This window comes from Vulpes vulpes, chromosome 3 (assembly GCF_048418805.1).
Source record: "Vulpes vulpes isolate BD-2025 chromosome 3, VulVul3, whole genome shotgun sequence".
NCBI classification, from domain to species: domain Eukaryota; kingdom Metazoa; phylum Chordata; class Mammalia; order Carnivora; family Canidae; genus Vulpes; species Vulpes vulpes.
Genome location: NC_132782.1, coordinates 106,840,326 through 106,855,688, shown reverse-complemented (window position 1 = coordinate 106,855,688; position 15,363 = coordinate 106,840,326). Strand labels below are relative to the sequence as shown.

The 15,363-nt window shown below is 47.4% G+C and overlaps 1 protein-coding gene across 1 annotated transcript in view; it reads right to left on the bottom strand.

Annotated features, from left to right (window-relative positions):
• The window catches only part of TEKT5 (tektin 5), a 41,472-nt gene extending 36,513 nt beyond the window's left edge, over nt 1-4,959 (bottom strand). Inside the window, exons 1-2 of the mRNA XM_026002976.2 lie at nt 4,821-4,959; nt 2,201-4,557 (exon numbers count right to left, since the gene is read on the bottom strand). Coding sequence (XP_025858761.1) covers nt 2,201-2,776 — 576 coding nt within the window. The 5' untranslated portion in view covers nt 2,777-4,557; nt 4,821-4,959. The remainder of the gene's footprint in view (nt 1-2,200; nt 4,558-4,820) is intronic.
• Between the last annotated feature and the right edge of the window lie 10,404 nt (nt 4,960-15,363).

Below are 15,363 nucleotides of genomic sequence, written 5' to 3'. Positions count from 1 at the left end.
GAAAAGTGGCTGCTCAGGGGAGCTCCCAGAATGAGAGGCTGAGAAAGGCTGGTGATTGGGCCATGAGCCCGTGATGTCACAAAGACTAGCAGAAGCAAGAAGGGAGGGAGGGAACGGCCCATCTTGGTGCTGGAATGCAAATGCATCTGGGAACTCAGGAGGGGAGAGGGGTTCACATCACAAGAATTTACTGAGCCCCTTTTCTGACCACACCCGATCAAGGTGCTAGGGATACCACAACTAACTGATCAGAGGGTCCCTGCACTAATGGAGCTCTAAGAGACAGAAGAGAACACACAGAAGTAAACGCAGAAAGAGGTGCAATCATTTCAGTAAGGAAGACTTGGATGAGAATAGTCAGGGCGATGTGGGGTTGGCCAGGAAGGACTTTGCTAGGGAGATGACAGACTAAGACCTGAATTATCAGAAGCAGCAGAGGTGAATGGGAATGATGTGCCAGGAAGAGGGAACAGCAGGTGCAAAGGTCCTGAGGTAGGAAGGGGAGCAGACAGGAAGCCCCTGGAACTGGAGGAGGTGAGGCTGGAGCAGTGAGTAGAGCCTGGGCCGTGCAGAGGCTAGGGCCGGTGACAAGGAATTTAGATGTTAACCAGGGTGCATCAAGGGGGTTTTAGTGAGGGCGTGTGGAGATCCAATTTAATATATAAAATCACCCCTCTGGCTGGAAGATGGGTAGGAGGAGGGCAGGAGTGGGGAGGAGAGGAAGGAGGTAGTCATCGTTGTCCAAGGGGAGGGCAGTAGTGCTGGAGATGGGGAGAAATGGAGCTGAAAAATCTCTTATCCCCAAGTCACCCTGCGGCTGTCGGGGAGCTGCCTATGACCAAGTGGAGCCAGGTTTTCCGGACAGGCAGAGTCAGGACCTTTCCTGCAGATGTCCTCACACCTGACACGGAGCAGAAATGGCAGCAGGGGGCTTCCAGGCAGGAGGTTCTGAGTCCCTGCCTGCTCTGGGGAGCGGCAGAACATCATCCTGTGTGACCAAGGTTGGCTCCCAGAGCATGAGAGGAAGGTAACGCCAGTTCCTTACCCGATGTCCACTCCAGGACCCAGTGAAGACCACTCACCCACCCAGACTCCTCTGCAGCCACAGAGCCCAGGAGACTTCCGGCAGATGGGCTAGGAATGGAAACACAGGATATTTCCTTCCAGAAAACTGACATTCCCTGCCACAGCTGGCACAGGTGCCCTTTGCCCTAGCCCTATCTTCCTGCCTCAAATGAGAACATCAAAATGCTCCTTGCAAGCAGGAGCCTGCAAAATCTCTTGAGAGATTTGATACAAAATCTCTTTGCAAGCAATAGGACAAAAGCCACATGCTGACGATGGCAGAGCAGAAAGACGGGCACCTGGGTCGCCTCCGGCATCAAGTGGAGGCGGCAGCAGGCTGCTCTGTTTCCTCCTGGAATTCTCATTAAGACAGAAAAATCAGTTCCTACTTGGCTGAGCCTTGGCTGAGTGGCCATCAGGTACCCGTTACATGCCGCCAAAAGAAGCCTAACTGATCCGGGATGTGACTGGAGATCAGAAGTGTCGGGAACACTCCCATCCAGGTATTTATTCATTTACTCAACAAACACAGAGTGCCTACTATGTGCCACGCACTGTGCTAGGCTGGGAAGATATTCAGAACACCGGCCCAGATGACCGCCGTCCACAGAGACACTGCTCACGGAGAACCAGCACAGACATGCTGCCCAGCACAGCTGAGGATCCGTCTGGAACACGCCGGTGACAGGGCAGACAAGAATCCCTGCCCTCGTGGCACTTAGATTCTAGCTCGGGGAGCAATAAATAAATAAATATATGGCGTAAGTGATAGAGTATGTTAGAAGGTGTTCACGGGTATGGGGCAAAATACAGCAATTATTTTAAGTATATCCTTTAAAGACCACCCTGTGTGCATGAGTGCATGCACACACACACGCGCGCGCGCATACACACACGGGATGTCTGTATAAAACCTCTGCAGTTCCGATGTAATCCCAAGGGGAAAAGGAAATCCGATTCAGCCTGAGGAACCCTGATTTGACTGGGATGATCCTGGACTGTAGAAAGGGATCGCAGATGATAATGCAGCTCAAACTGACCTGCGAAGTGCCTGTGGCCTTCGCCCAAGAGGAGCTGATGGCACAGGGCTGCATCTCAGAGGCTGCCTTGCCCCCCCCCCCCCCCCCGCACTCACCTGCAGTGGACAGTTGAGCTCCTCAGCCGCACACTCTAGCCGCCTCTTGACTGTCTCCAAGCTGTAGCTCTCGTTCAGAAGCCTCTCCAGCTCATAGCACAGCTCAGACTTCCAGAAGCCAATGTCCGACAGCCTCTGGCCCAGGTTCCGGCTGGTGCCCTCCTGCATCTGGCGCGTCAGCTGGTCCTTGTCCTGCATGAGCCGCATGGAGTCACCCGTCAGCCGGCTGGCCCATAGCCGAGAGGCCTCGGCCCCACGCATCTGCAGCTCATTGGACTGGTCCCAGTCGTGGGGGTTGTAGCGGCAGAAGAGCGCAGAGCGCAGCGCGGGCAGGATGGTGGGTGGCCGCAGGGCGCTGCGGCACGTGGCTCCCTCATCCACGCAGGTCTGGGCATTGGAGATCTTGTAGAGGAGGCTGGGTCTCCAGGAGTTGAGGCAGCGGTACCCAGGCAGGTAATAGGGCTGGTAACATTCCTGGATCTCTGGGGCCGGCACAGCCGGGGGCAGCGTACTGAAGCCACAGCCTTTCTTGGGGCCACAGTAATTGGCAGTTTGAGTGGTTCCAAGAAACTCCATCCTGCCCCATCAGCCACACTAGGGCAAAACTCTGAGGGGACAAGGCACCGAGGAAGGGGAAGGATCTTCTCTTAGGGATGGGCAGGACCTCTATGACTCAGCACTGTTGTCATAAAGCCCCAGGGGAACGGGGCTCTCATGGGGCTCTTGCTCATTTCAGGCCCACTAGGCCATATTGTCCCAGTCGAAACACAGCAAGAAACAAAATGAATAGGGGCTTCTCAAGCCATGGAATTGGAGGTGCAAGAAATGGCATTTATCTATTCTGTGGTAATAATCAAATCTGCCTTTCACACCTTTCACACCTAACGCTGCCTATGGGAGAAAATATAATGTCAGCTCAGAGGCCATCTGGTGGTTAGTTGTCTTCCTTCCCCCTTTGTCCTCAAGATGGCACCAAAGTGGAGCATCTGTGGTGTGGAGTACTACTCAGCAGTAAAAAAGGAATCACAAATGTATTAAGCCAAGTGGAAGCGGCTAGACTCAAAAGGCCACACAACCTGTATGGCTCCATCTAATAGACAGCATTCTGGAGACGTGGATTCATATGGACAGAGGACATATCAGGGGCAACTGGGGGCTGGGGGTAGTGGGGCAGGAAGACTGACCACAAGGGAGCAAAGAAGCATGGGAAAACGTGGGGGCAATGACAGTACTATCCCATGTCTTGTCTGTGTTGGGGGTTACACAGCTGTTTGTGTTTGTCAAAACCCACAGAGCTATTCACTGAAAAGAGTGAATTTTACTGTACATAAGTCATACTTCAATAACTTTAACTCAAGAAGGGCAGCAAGGGGAGAGATTGTGAGGCAGAGACCTCATAGCTCACCCGCCAAGCCCCAGCACCCAGCACGCTGATGAGTAAATGAATGAATCAATGAATGGGCATCTAGAATCAAGAGTTTTATTGTGCCAGAAAGCATATTCAATCCTCTACTCTATACCAATGTTTTTATCCATCAAGAAACTTACTCCCTTCTTGGGCTGGTGGGAGTGGCAACGAGATCCCAAGGCAGAGAACCAGAGGGGTGCTTGACCGGTGGGGCCTTTCCCCCCTTCTGATATGGGAAAAAGCAGAACCTAACCTGCAAATAAGTGGTCCTTGTTAGGGAGGTGTGATGGTCAAGGGGAACTTTTGCCCTAATTACAACTGAAACCAGGGGTTACAGAGGACCAAGGCAGAGAGAGATGACCAAGCCCCTTCTGCATATCTGATGTTTTACATATACTCATTGAATTTCCACAGTGAACCTAGAACAAAAGGGTGGGCTCTGCACTCATCTTACAGGGTGGGCTCTGCACCCCCTCCACACCCACACTTTACTTTGTAGGATTCTTTAAGATGAGACACCACACACAGGAAGTGCTTGCACATCCAGAGCTGTCAAGAAAGGGACCAAAAAGACTCGGCGTATGTTTTAAGCACTAAAGGTTCATGTCTAAAAATAATAATGTGACTAATACTTAAGGGTATAAAGTAAAATTTGGGTTTCTCCCACTACCTCTAGTTATTTTCAGTCTTCCTAGATATAACTACTATTAATCAGAATTTGTATATTTTTCCAGAGATCACCCATGCATATACAAGCACATGCAAGCAGAATCTGGCTGAGTTGGGCTGGGACAGGGCTGGAGATGCTGTCTTCTTTCAAGTCCCCAGCTGAGGCTGGTCCAGGGACCGCACTTGGAATAATAGTGAGACTCTGAAATCAGTTCCACGAGGGAAAGGACCTTGTTTGGGATTTTTCTTGTCATCGCATCCACGGCACTCAGTAGAACACCTGGAACATAGTCAGTGCCCAATTTGGGTTTGTGGAATGAATGAAAAAAAATGGATGGGTGAGTGGATGGGTGGATGGATGAAGCAACAGAACTTCAGAAGCCGTTAAATGAGAAAGATGAGAAGAGTAGGCTATAGCTCAAATGAAAAAGGAATGGTAAGCCTGCCAGCACAGTTCAAGAGGCTCAAGGAATCAACTTCTAAACATTTAGCAAATGAAAATACTGAAAGTAAGGCCTTTGGAGTAGAGTTTTTACTTTTTACCTCGCCGCAGTGGGGCAGTGGCATTTCCAAGTTTCAGCCATGTTGTAGCAGATCTCAGGACTTTATTTCTTTTTGTAGCTGAATAATATTCCATTGTATGATGGATCGTTCATGTTTATCCATTCAGCCGTAGATGGACCTTTGGACATTATGAAAAATGCTGCTATGAATATTCCTATACAACTTTTCAATCCTCTTGAATATATATCAAGCAGTATCAAGGAGAGGGAAATGCTGGGTCCTGTGATAATTCTGTTTAAGATATTGTTGAGTTTTAATAAAGTTTCAAATTAGCATGTTTTTTTGCTTATTCTCTATTAAACAGTATACGTAGAAGTTAAATCAGGGAACCCCTAGAGGGCACCTGGGTGGCTCAGAGGCTGAGCGTCTGCCTTCAGCTCAGGTCGCGATCCCAGGGTCCCGGGATCGAGTCCCGAATCGGGCTTCCCGCTGGGAACCTGCTTCTTCCTCTGCCTGTGTCTCTGCCTCTCTCTGTGTCTCTCATGAATAAATAAATAAAATCTTAAGAACAACCAAAACAAAGAACCCCTAGCTATGCAGTCAGCCCCGACACAGGCAGGCTCCCTACACTCTGATTTGAGAGTCAGTTCCTGATGGCTGGGAATCGGTGGCGCTCTCTCTGGATACAATTTTCATCTCCAACCCCTTGTGCAGACAGTAGGCTTGATACACACAAGGGGAACCAAGATGGAAAGAAACCAGAACTTGGTTACTTCCATCTGTAATTCTGTGTGACCACTCATGCCCAGAATGTACAACAGTGAAGCAGAGAGTGACCTTCAAGGTATAATATTTTTATTTGGAAAGTGTACATTTTTAGTTCGTACATGAAATCTTTTCTGAATGCAGTGCCTTTAAAACTGAAATGCTATCTCTGTATTTGTCAGCTGTATCAGCTGTATCAAAACCAACCAGAAACAAAACTATTTCCCAAAATACTGTTGTATACAGGGCAGGGGTGTTAATACAATTATCTACTTGGGCTGTCAAATACGGTAGGTAGTCACTGATTAGAGACCTCTCATCCACCATGTTTTATTTATTCATTTTTCAGTCTCCCATTTTTTTAAAAGATTTTATTTATTTATTCATGAGAGACACACACACACAGAGGCAGAGACACAGGCAGGCTCCATGCAGGGAACCCGATGTGGGACTTGATCCCCGGACTCCAGGATCATGCCCTGGGCTGAGGGCAGACGCTCAACTGCTGAGCCACCCAGGGATTCCTCCCTCAGTCTCTTTTAAGACATGTGGATGGAAAACGCATTCTCTTTCTGGAATCTCTGTAGGAGGTGGATGGGGAGAGGCTGGGGAGCTGGGAACATGGACACTTGAGTGACCCCCCTCCCCCAGTGGGGCTCCCCATCGTCAGCCAGCTCTGCCTCCCAAAAGGCAGACACCCACACCCAGCACTGACTACCACAATCTCTGCCTGGATCCCGCTGTAATGAGATCGCTGCTGACTTCCACGGGCTGTGAAGGGGACAGCTTCATGTCTGTGAATTTAATGGGAAACCCAATAGTCTGGGGAAGAAAAGAATCTTACTTAGGTGATGGCTGGAGCAGCGTTGTCCCATGGAACTTTCTGCTGCGATCAAATCAAATCAAACATTCCTTGGGTGCCCCCTGTGGGTAGGCAGGGATCTTGACCTGCACCTGCTTGGCAGCCAAAATTGGGGACTGGAGGTGGTTCCAAGCAGCGCTTAGAAAAATGACAAAATAGGGACACACGTGGAGGAAACAGAAAATCCAGAAAGAAGCTGCTTTCAATTCAGCATCTCTGTCAGATTGCATCATTCAAGAACAAAACCTGCATTTTACCATAAAGCGTTCCCCACTCCCCTTTGAATTTAAGAGGGTATCTTTTGGGATACCCTTGGCTGGTGTCTAATAACCCAGCAATCTTTCTGGAAATTTCCCTACCGATACATGCCTTTGTGAGTGTTAAATGCATGTTCATAGGTCCATGTATTATTCACAGCTGTGTTGATTGTAGCAGCGGAAAAAGGCAGAATTAACTGAGGTCCCCCGGTACGGGATGGCTAAATAAAAGCCATCTTTTTATGCTGTAGCATAAAAAGAAGATGGACTTGTAGTTGCTGGTAAGAATGGATTTCTAAGATATAAGTAAAGAAAAGCAAGATACAGGACAGTTTACATGCTACAATGCCACTTGTGCAAATATATGTGTAGTTGTATACACGGAAACACTCCTGGAAGGATACATAGGAACCAGTATCAGGGTGATTACTCTTGGCGGGGAACAAGACTGGAATTGAGGGGTGAGGGGCACAGTGGGAGACTTTTACTTTTTGGTTAAGCCTTCCATACCAATATATATACACACACGTTCACAAGATTTTATTTTAGCGTATACATGTATATATTTCATGTATGCTAATGTATATAGAGTCTGGTGTATATCTTATATATCTTCCATACTTATAACTTAATAGGACTTCCACTTCTGGCCAAGATTGGATAATAAAGATTGGCTGTACCCTCCCAACTGAGACAATTCAAAAACACTCAGAATATATGATTTTTAAGTCACTGGACATCAGACCATGAAGGACAGTCACCCCTGAGGGATGAGAAACAAATGAAGCCAGTTGTACAATTAGGCCAGGCTCACTGCCTGGACAAAGCTTCCAGACCGTGGCACAATTCCTTGAGTTGAGAAGACAGAGCTGGGAAGGCAGGACACCAGTGTCGCCAGAGTCCAAAGGACAGAGCTTTAAAGTGGAGGGAGCTACCCACAGAGAGCTCTGGACATATGCAGAATGGCCCTCTTCGGGAATCATCCTGAAGGATTAGAGGGAACCATCCCCAGAGCTCCCATGGGGTGCGGAATAGCTCCCTATCCCACCAACCACAGTAGAAAATTTCATAACTTGGGCAGCATCAAGTCAAATACTCAGGAGGATTTTGCCTTCATGTTAGGACAAAATTAGCCCAGGACTTCTAAGGAAGCTTAAAAGCAAGATCTCAAAAGATAAAAATCTTTCCAGTCAATTAACCATGCCCCAGAAAAAAAGATCAAGAATACTTGTAAAAGGAGTAAAATTTTCAGCACTCAACAAGGTAAAATTCACAATGTCTGGCATTTAATAAAAAATTACCAGGCAGGCAAGGAAGCAGGAAAATATGATTGATAATCGGTGTGGGGGGAAATCAACCAATTGAAACCAAACCAGGAATCACACAGATAATAGAATGGGTAGGCAAGAACATGTTAAAGATTTTTTAAAATTTTATCCATTTGAAAGAGAGAGAGAACATGAGCAGGAGGGAGGGGCAGAGGCAGAGGGAGAAGCAGGATCCCTGCTCAGCAGGGAGCCCGATGTGGGGCTGAAACCCAGGACCCTGGGATCATGACCTGAGCTGAAGGCAGATTCTCAACCGACTGAGCCACCCAGGTCCCCTGAGAAGGACACTTTAAACATTATAACTCCATTACATGTGTTCAGGAAGCTAGACAACAGATAGGATATGTTGAGTGGAGGCATGGCAGATATATACACACACACACACGTACACACACCTGAATTGAACATTGAGAGATAGAACTACAATGTCTGTGATGAAAAATACACAAGATGGGATTATAGGGCTGCCGTAAAGAATCACAGATTGGGGGGATTAGAAACAGCAGAAACAGATTTTTTTAAATTTCATTTATTTATTGGAGAGAGAGAAAGACAGCATGGTGCAGGGGTGGGGGGGGGATAAGAGGGAGAGGGAAAAGCAGGCTCCCCACTGAACAGGGAGCCCAGGACCCCAAGAGCTGAAGTCAGGTGCTTAACTGAATAAGCCACCCAGGTGCCCCCAGAAATGTATTTCTCACAGTTCTGGAGCCTTGAAGTCCAAGATCAGGGTGCCAGCCCAGTCGGTTCTGGCGAGGCTCTCTCGCTGGCAGATAGATGGCCACCTTCACCTTCTCTCTGTGTCCCAATATGGCCTTTCCTCATGTAGACAAAGTGAGCTCCCTGATGTCTCTTCTTATAAGGGCACTAATCACATCACAAGACCCAAGACTCACAGCCACCCTAATCACCTCCCCAAGGCCCAGCTCCTAACACCACCACATGGGGAGTCAGGGCTTCTATATAGGAATTGGCGTGGGGTGGGGGGGACCAACATTCAGTCCATAACTCGGCAGATTGGGATAATGCAGAAGAAAAAATCGGTGAAGTTGAAGACAAAGCAATAGAAAGTCTCCAAAAAGAAATAGAAGACTGAAAAAAAAAAAACCTATAAAATATTGCTGAGAGAACTTTAGAAGAACCTAAATAGAGCGCTATATTATGCGTGTGGACAGGAACCCTCCATAAGTGTTAAGATGTTACTTCTACCCCAGTTGAAGGTCAAAGTCAAAGCAAACTCCAATGAAAATCCCAGCAGGTTTTTTTCTTTTTTTTCTTTTTTTTTCTGGGTAGAAACTCATAAACCGGTTCTAAAATTTAAATGCAAATTCAAAGGACCTAAAATAGCCAAAAACAACTTTGAAAAGCAAAAACAAGGAGGATTTAGACTTTCTGAATTCAGGATTTATTGTAAAGCTACAGTATGGTATCGGCATAAAGATAGACAAAGATCAATGGAATAGCACAGAGTTCTAAGAGATCAATGCAGAATAAAGTATCCAGAAATATATCCACATATTCACAGTCAACTGATTTTCAACAAAGGCACAAAGTTAATTCTGTTGAGAAAGGATAGTCTTCCCAACGAATGGTGCTGGAACTATTGGGTATCCATATATATATTTTTAAAAATGAATTTCAGCCCACACCTTGTACTGTATACCAAAATTACATATAAAAATGAGCTCCAAAAAAAAAAAAAAAAACGAACTCCAAATGGGTCACAGACATAAGTATAAAGTCTGAAACTATAAAGATTCTAGAAAGAAATGGACAATCTTTGTGACCTCATGTTAGGCAACGATTTCTCAGACGTGATACTAAAAACGCAATCCATAAAAGAGAAAACTCGCAAACTGGGCCTCATCAGAATTAAGAATGGCTCCTCAAAAGGCATTAAGAGAATGAAAAGACAAGACACAGACTAGGAGAAAATACTCACCAAACGTATAATCGATGAAGGGCTCATATCCAGAATATGTAATATATTTTTTAAAGATTTATTTATTTATGATAGACATAGAGAGAGAGAGGCAGAGACACAGGAGGAGAAAGAAGTGGGCTCCATGCCGGGAGCCCGACGTGGGACTCGATCCCGGGACTCCAGGATGGCGCCCTGGGCCAAAGGCAGGCGCTAAACTGCTGAGCCACCCAGGGATCCCCCAGAATATGTAATATTCTTGAAACACAATATGAAACAACTAAAAATGTTTTTAAGTGGGCTTAGGATCTGAGCAGACATTTCGGTGAGGAAGATATGCTAATGGAAAATGAGCACATGAAAAGATGTTCAACATAATTACACGCTAGGGGAATGCAAATTAAAGCCGCGGTAAGATATGGCTGGGCACCTACAGGAACGTCAACGTGTTTAATCTTCCCAACAACTAACCTTTTGAGGCAGTTAATATTATTATTGCTGTTTTATGGAGGAAGAAGCTGAAGCATGGAGAAAAGACTCAAAAGCTGGCAAATGGGGAGCTGGGATTTGGGTGCAGACACCTGGCATTGAAGAATACATGTTCTTAACCAACATGAGTGGGGTTCCCTATATGTAATAGATCTCTTATTTTTTGACTCAATTTTATGTTAAGTGCCTGCAGTATATATAGATAGCTCTTTGTTAGATATTTTTGCCGGATCCATGGGAAGAGAGAGAAAATTCTCTACACCTAAAACTTAAATTTTCGGACTACTTTGATCATAGGTGGGGTGAGAATGCCACCTACTGGCACAGAGTGAAACTGCAGGCACCTCGAAAGCGTGTTTTCTCCACCTGCTTGTGTTTAAAATGCTCCCGTCCTGCTGAATCAGTACCGAAATGTTTAACCAGGTTGATCCAGGTGCTAGTCTTAGTTCATTCACTAACCTGCTGTGTGATTTTGGGCAACTTTCCCCATCTGGGCCCCTGTTGCCCACATTTGTAAATAAGGTGCAGGATCTCACCCCTTCAGCTCTCACCTGCAACCCTGAGTCTACTTAAACACAACCTGTATTGGATCCTTGCTCTCTGGATGTTCTGTGTTTGGTGCTTTACATGAATCACAGTGTTTTGTCCCTACAGCAACCTCACGGGGGAAAATAAAATGCCTTTATCACCCCCATTTTACAGGTGAGCAAACCGAGGCTGATGGGAAGGCATTTGCCCAATGTTGTTCAGCTCAAAAGAACTGGAATCAGGATTTGAACATGTCCTCTGACTTCAGAGCAGGAGCTGTAAAGCCCGGTGTCATCTGCCTTCACCCATCTCACATATCCCCACCACAGGAGTCTGTAGTGCCATGGCTACTGACCCCGAAGGGTTATTTCTCATTTTTAAAAATGTTGACAATTTTATTGTTTAAAAAATAAGTGTCACGTTTGACATAAAAAGTAATTTTAAATGTCCCTGAAGGGTTTTTAAAATATGCTGTGATGCTCCAATTTATAATAAGTATCTATTTGGTCTTGCTCCCCATCATTGACACAAAGCTAAAACTCTGGCAATTTCTGAGTGAGTAAGGTGTATCTTGTTATGTTAATAAGGCGACTGCACGGACAGGGGCTGGTTGCCAGGGAATCAACCTCCTGATTGGAGGGATGGAATATTCAGTCCCTCCGCACCCCCAACCCTCCCACCCCCACCTGACCTCCCAGGGCCTGGAGGTTGAGCCAATCCCCAAGTGGCCAATGATTTAATCAAGTGTGCCTGTGTAATGAAACCTCCATAAAACCCATAAGGACGGCATTTGAAGAGCTTCCAGTTTGGTGAACCTATGGGAGTTTAGGGAGAGTGTTGTGCCTAGTGAGGGCATGGGAGCCCTGTACCCTCTCCCTGTAACATTGCCTTATGCATCTCTTCCACCTGCCTGGTCCTGAATTATAACCTTTTATAGCAAAAACGGTAATCTGGTAAGTGGAAAGTTTTTCTGAGTTCTGTGGGTCACTCTAGCAAGTTAACCGAATCCAAAGGGGGTGGGGAGATCATGGAAAACTGACTTTGTAGCCACTCGGTCAGAGAGAACAATCTGGACTTTTGACAGGCATCTGCAGTCCAAGGAGGGAGGGGGTCACCGAACCTACAGCTGGGCAGACAAAAACACCGGTGACAACCTGGATTTGCAAATGACATATAATGTCGGGGGTGGGGGGTGGGGCAGGCCTGTAAAATTGAGCCTGTAACCTGTAGAATTGATCACTATCTCTAGGCAAAATAGCGTCAGAATCAAGGGACCCAGCTGAATTGTAGGGCACTTGGCTGGCATCCTCAGCATTGTCTGTTCAGAGAAACCACACCCCTCACATTGGAAACTGGGTTGAGAGCTTCTTTACGTGCCAAAGCCCCATGCTCAAGGGTCTAACTTAACTAATTGTGGGGGACTAGGTCCCTAGTATAAGGTCCCCTAGGGGATCATAACATGCAGCTGCCTGGTGCAAGCTACAGGTGACTTAGCACCCTAACTCCACATTTAAGGTCTAACAACTTGAGAAGCATAAACAAACTTTAAATTAAAAACAAAACAAAAAAAAAGGGCAGCCCTGGTGGTGCAGCAGTTTAGCGCCGTCTGCGGCCCAGGGCGTGATCCTGGAGACCCCGGATCGAGTCCCACGACGGGCTCCCTGCATGGAGCCTACTTCTCCCTCTGCCTGTGCCTCTGCCTCTCTCTCTCTCTCTCTCTCTCTCTCCTCTCTCTGGGTCTCTGTGAATAAATAAATTCTTAAAAAAAATAATAAAAATAAAAATAAAAGAAAAACTACATTTTTAAAGCCGTTTTAGCCATACGGAAAAATGTATCAGGAAGTTCGGAGAGTTCCCGAATATTCCCTCTTTACCTCCGCCACCCCGATTACCCCCATTATTAACCTCTGGCGTTGGTGTGGTCATCTGTTACAGCGGATGAACCATGATAACGATTCGTTTTCAGTAACTAAAGTCCCTGGTGCAAGTCAGAGTTGGCTCTTGGTGGTGTAGGCTCTGTGAGCCTTGACGCACGCATAACGTCAAGTCTTCAGCACCACGGCATCAGGATAGTTTCCCTGCCCTGAAAATCCCCTGCGCTTTGTCCAGTCATCCCTCCGCCTCCGCCTCCCCCAGGCCCTGGCAACCACTGATCTTTCTGCTGTGTCTCTACTTTCACAAACTTATTTTTAAAAGCACTTAAAAATGTAGCTAATTAAATCTTTTGGCACTTAGTAAGGTTTCCACATTTGCAACGACAACATTTCCAACTCTCGCTTTGTAGCTTTTAGTCGCTGCCACCTTTAATCGGGGGGACAGAAATAACAATTTTAAATTTAAAACCTATCAAACTCTCCAAACTAAATAAATGTAAAGGAGAGGTAAACAGACTTCTTCAAATGCTGGGTCTGGTTCAGTTTGCGGCGTTCACACTTTTCCACGCTGCTAAATACAGCAAACTGGGCTCCAACTTCTGGAACACACCGCCGTGTTCAGGAAAGAAGGCAGTGGATTCCACAGGCCATTAGCACCTGCTTCCATGGGATGATGCAGAGAGGTGACCTGTCAGAGGAGGGTCGGCAGGGAGGACAGTCGTGACAAAGGAGCCGTGTGAGCCAGGATAATGGCTGGCGTGCCAGGGAAATGTCCGCTGTTCAGTTTTAGAGCCTGGCACGCACAGTGGCACACAGTGAGCTATGGGGCCGGAGGGGTCAAATGGGCCGGAGGTGGGCACCGAGAACCATGTCCAGATTGGTGTGAACCTGGCCATAGGGAGCTGTTGAAGGTGCGCAGGTAGCAGAGTGACCCAGGCTGAACTGTGAGGGGAAAGGACCCTAAGACATGTGGCAGACAAACCCCCTGGGGAACCTTTTTGGGTGTGGCCGATTCTCCTGATGGAACGTATGTGATGAGGGGTCGATCCTGGCTGGAAGCATTTAAGCAGCATCGTACAAATCACACGCTCTCCCTTGAAGCCTGCATTCAGACAGTGGCAACAGGAGATGGCAGGGCCTCTGTCTCCTGAATCCCCGAGGAATGGCGAGCAGGTCTCTGCCAACGAAGCTGTCCAAGTAGCCGGAGCCAAAAACGATCTCTGCTGCCTTGAACCTCTGCAGTCTGCGGGATGTTTGTCCTGGCAGCAGAGCCTAGCAGGGCTGCTAGGAAAGTACTGCAGGCCCAGGGGAATGAGGGTCCAGAGGAAGGCAGCAGGGTGATGGTGTCATGCAGTGTCAGCTGTCTGTTGCCACCCCAGACTTGGGAACTTAAGATAATAAGTGTTTATTTAGCTCATGTGTCTGTGGGTTGGCTGGATGGTTCTTCCAGACTCACTCACACACCTGGTGGTTGCCTGTGGGTCTGGAGAGGTGGCTCTGCACCACTTGGCTGGAGTCTCCCTGTTGTCTCAGGGTCACTGGTTTGGAATGGGCTTGGCTGGGACCACCAGGTGGCTCGGCTCTACCCCATATGTCTTCCCTTCCGTGGGCTAGCCTACGTGATGTTCCCCTCATGATTGCAGAGAGGAAAGCAAAGAAAGCAAAAACAGGCAAGTACTTGTTTTTTGTTAGGTCACACTAGCTAACGTCTCCTTAGCAAAGTAAGTCACATGCCTGAGCCTTGCGTCTAGGGTAGAACAGAGGCTCTGTCTGTAGTTAGAGGACACACATACAGAGAGGAGTGAGGAGTTGGGGCCACTTGGGCAACTACAGCATCACATCACAGAGGTGAAGCCACAGGACTTGATGCCTGATTGGACATGGGGGGGGGGGTATCGTGACTGTTTACAGCCACGGCCACTAGCCTTTACTGCCACTGCTACACATGCCTGCCACTTCGTCCATCTACATGTGGCCTCTTTTTGGCTGCCCCGTGACTTGTTTTGACCAGTACGATGTGAGAAAGTGACCTTGTCTAGCTGCCACATAAAGGTGCTCAGGCTAAACCACTGAATGATTGGAGACCACATGGAGAGACAGTGGCCACATGGAGGGAAACTAAGGCACACGTGAAAATGAGAATCTCCTACTCAATTCCCCCGTGGACGGTGCCACGTGAGCGAGCCCAGATAAAACCAGAGGACTCCTGAGAAATAATAAACCATTGTTGTTTTAACCACTATGAACATACATACATGGGGGTGACTTGTTATGGGGAGTTGCTAACTTGCTACAGGGGAGATGGTGAGAAGGAAGCAAGGCTGATGCTTAGACTCTAGACTCGAGTTCGTAGAGCAGTAGCATTCTCTAAGATAAGAATTCCAGAAGGAGGAATAGGGTTTGAGGGAGGAGTTGTGGATAGAGGAGTGTGCCTCTACCGCCGGAGAGGCACCCACGTGGTAAAATCCGCCAGGTGGCGGCTGAACTAGGAAGAGCAGGGCTGGAACTTCATGATGGATAGTGGATGATGCCATGGACCTAAAGCTGCTCACCCCAGAAGG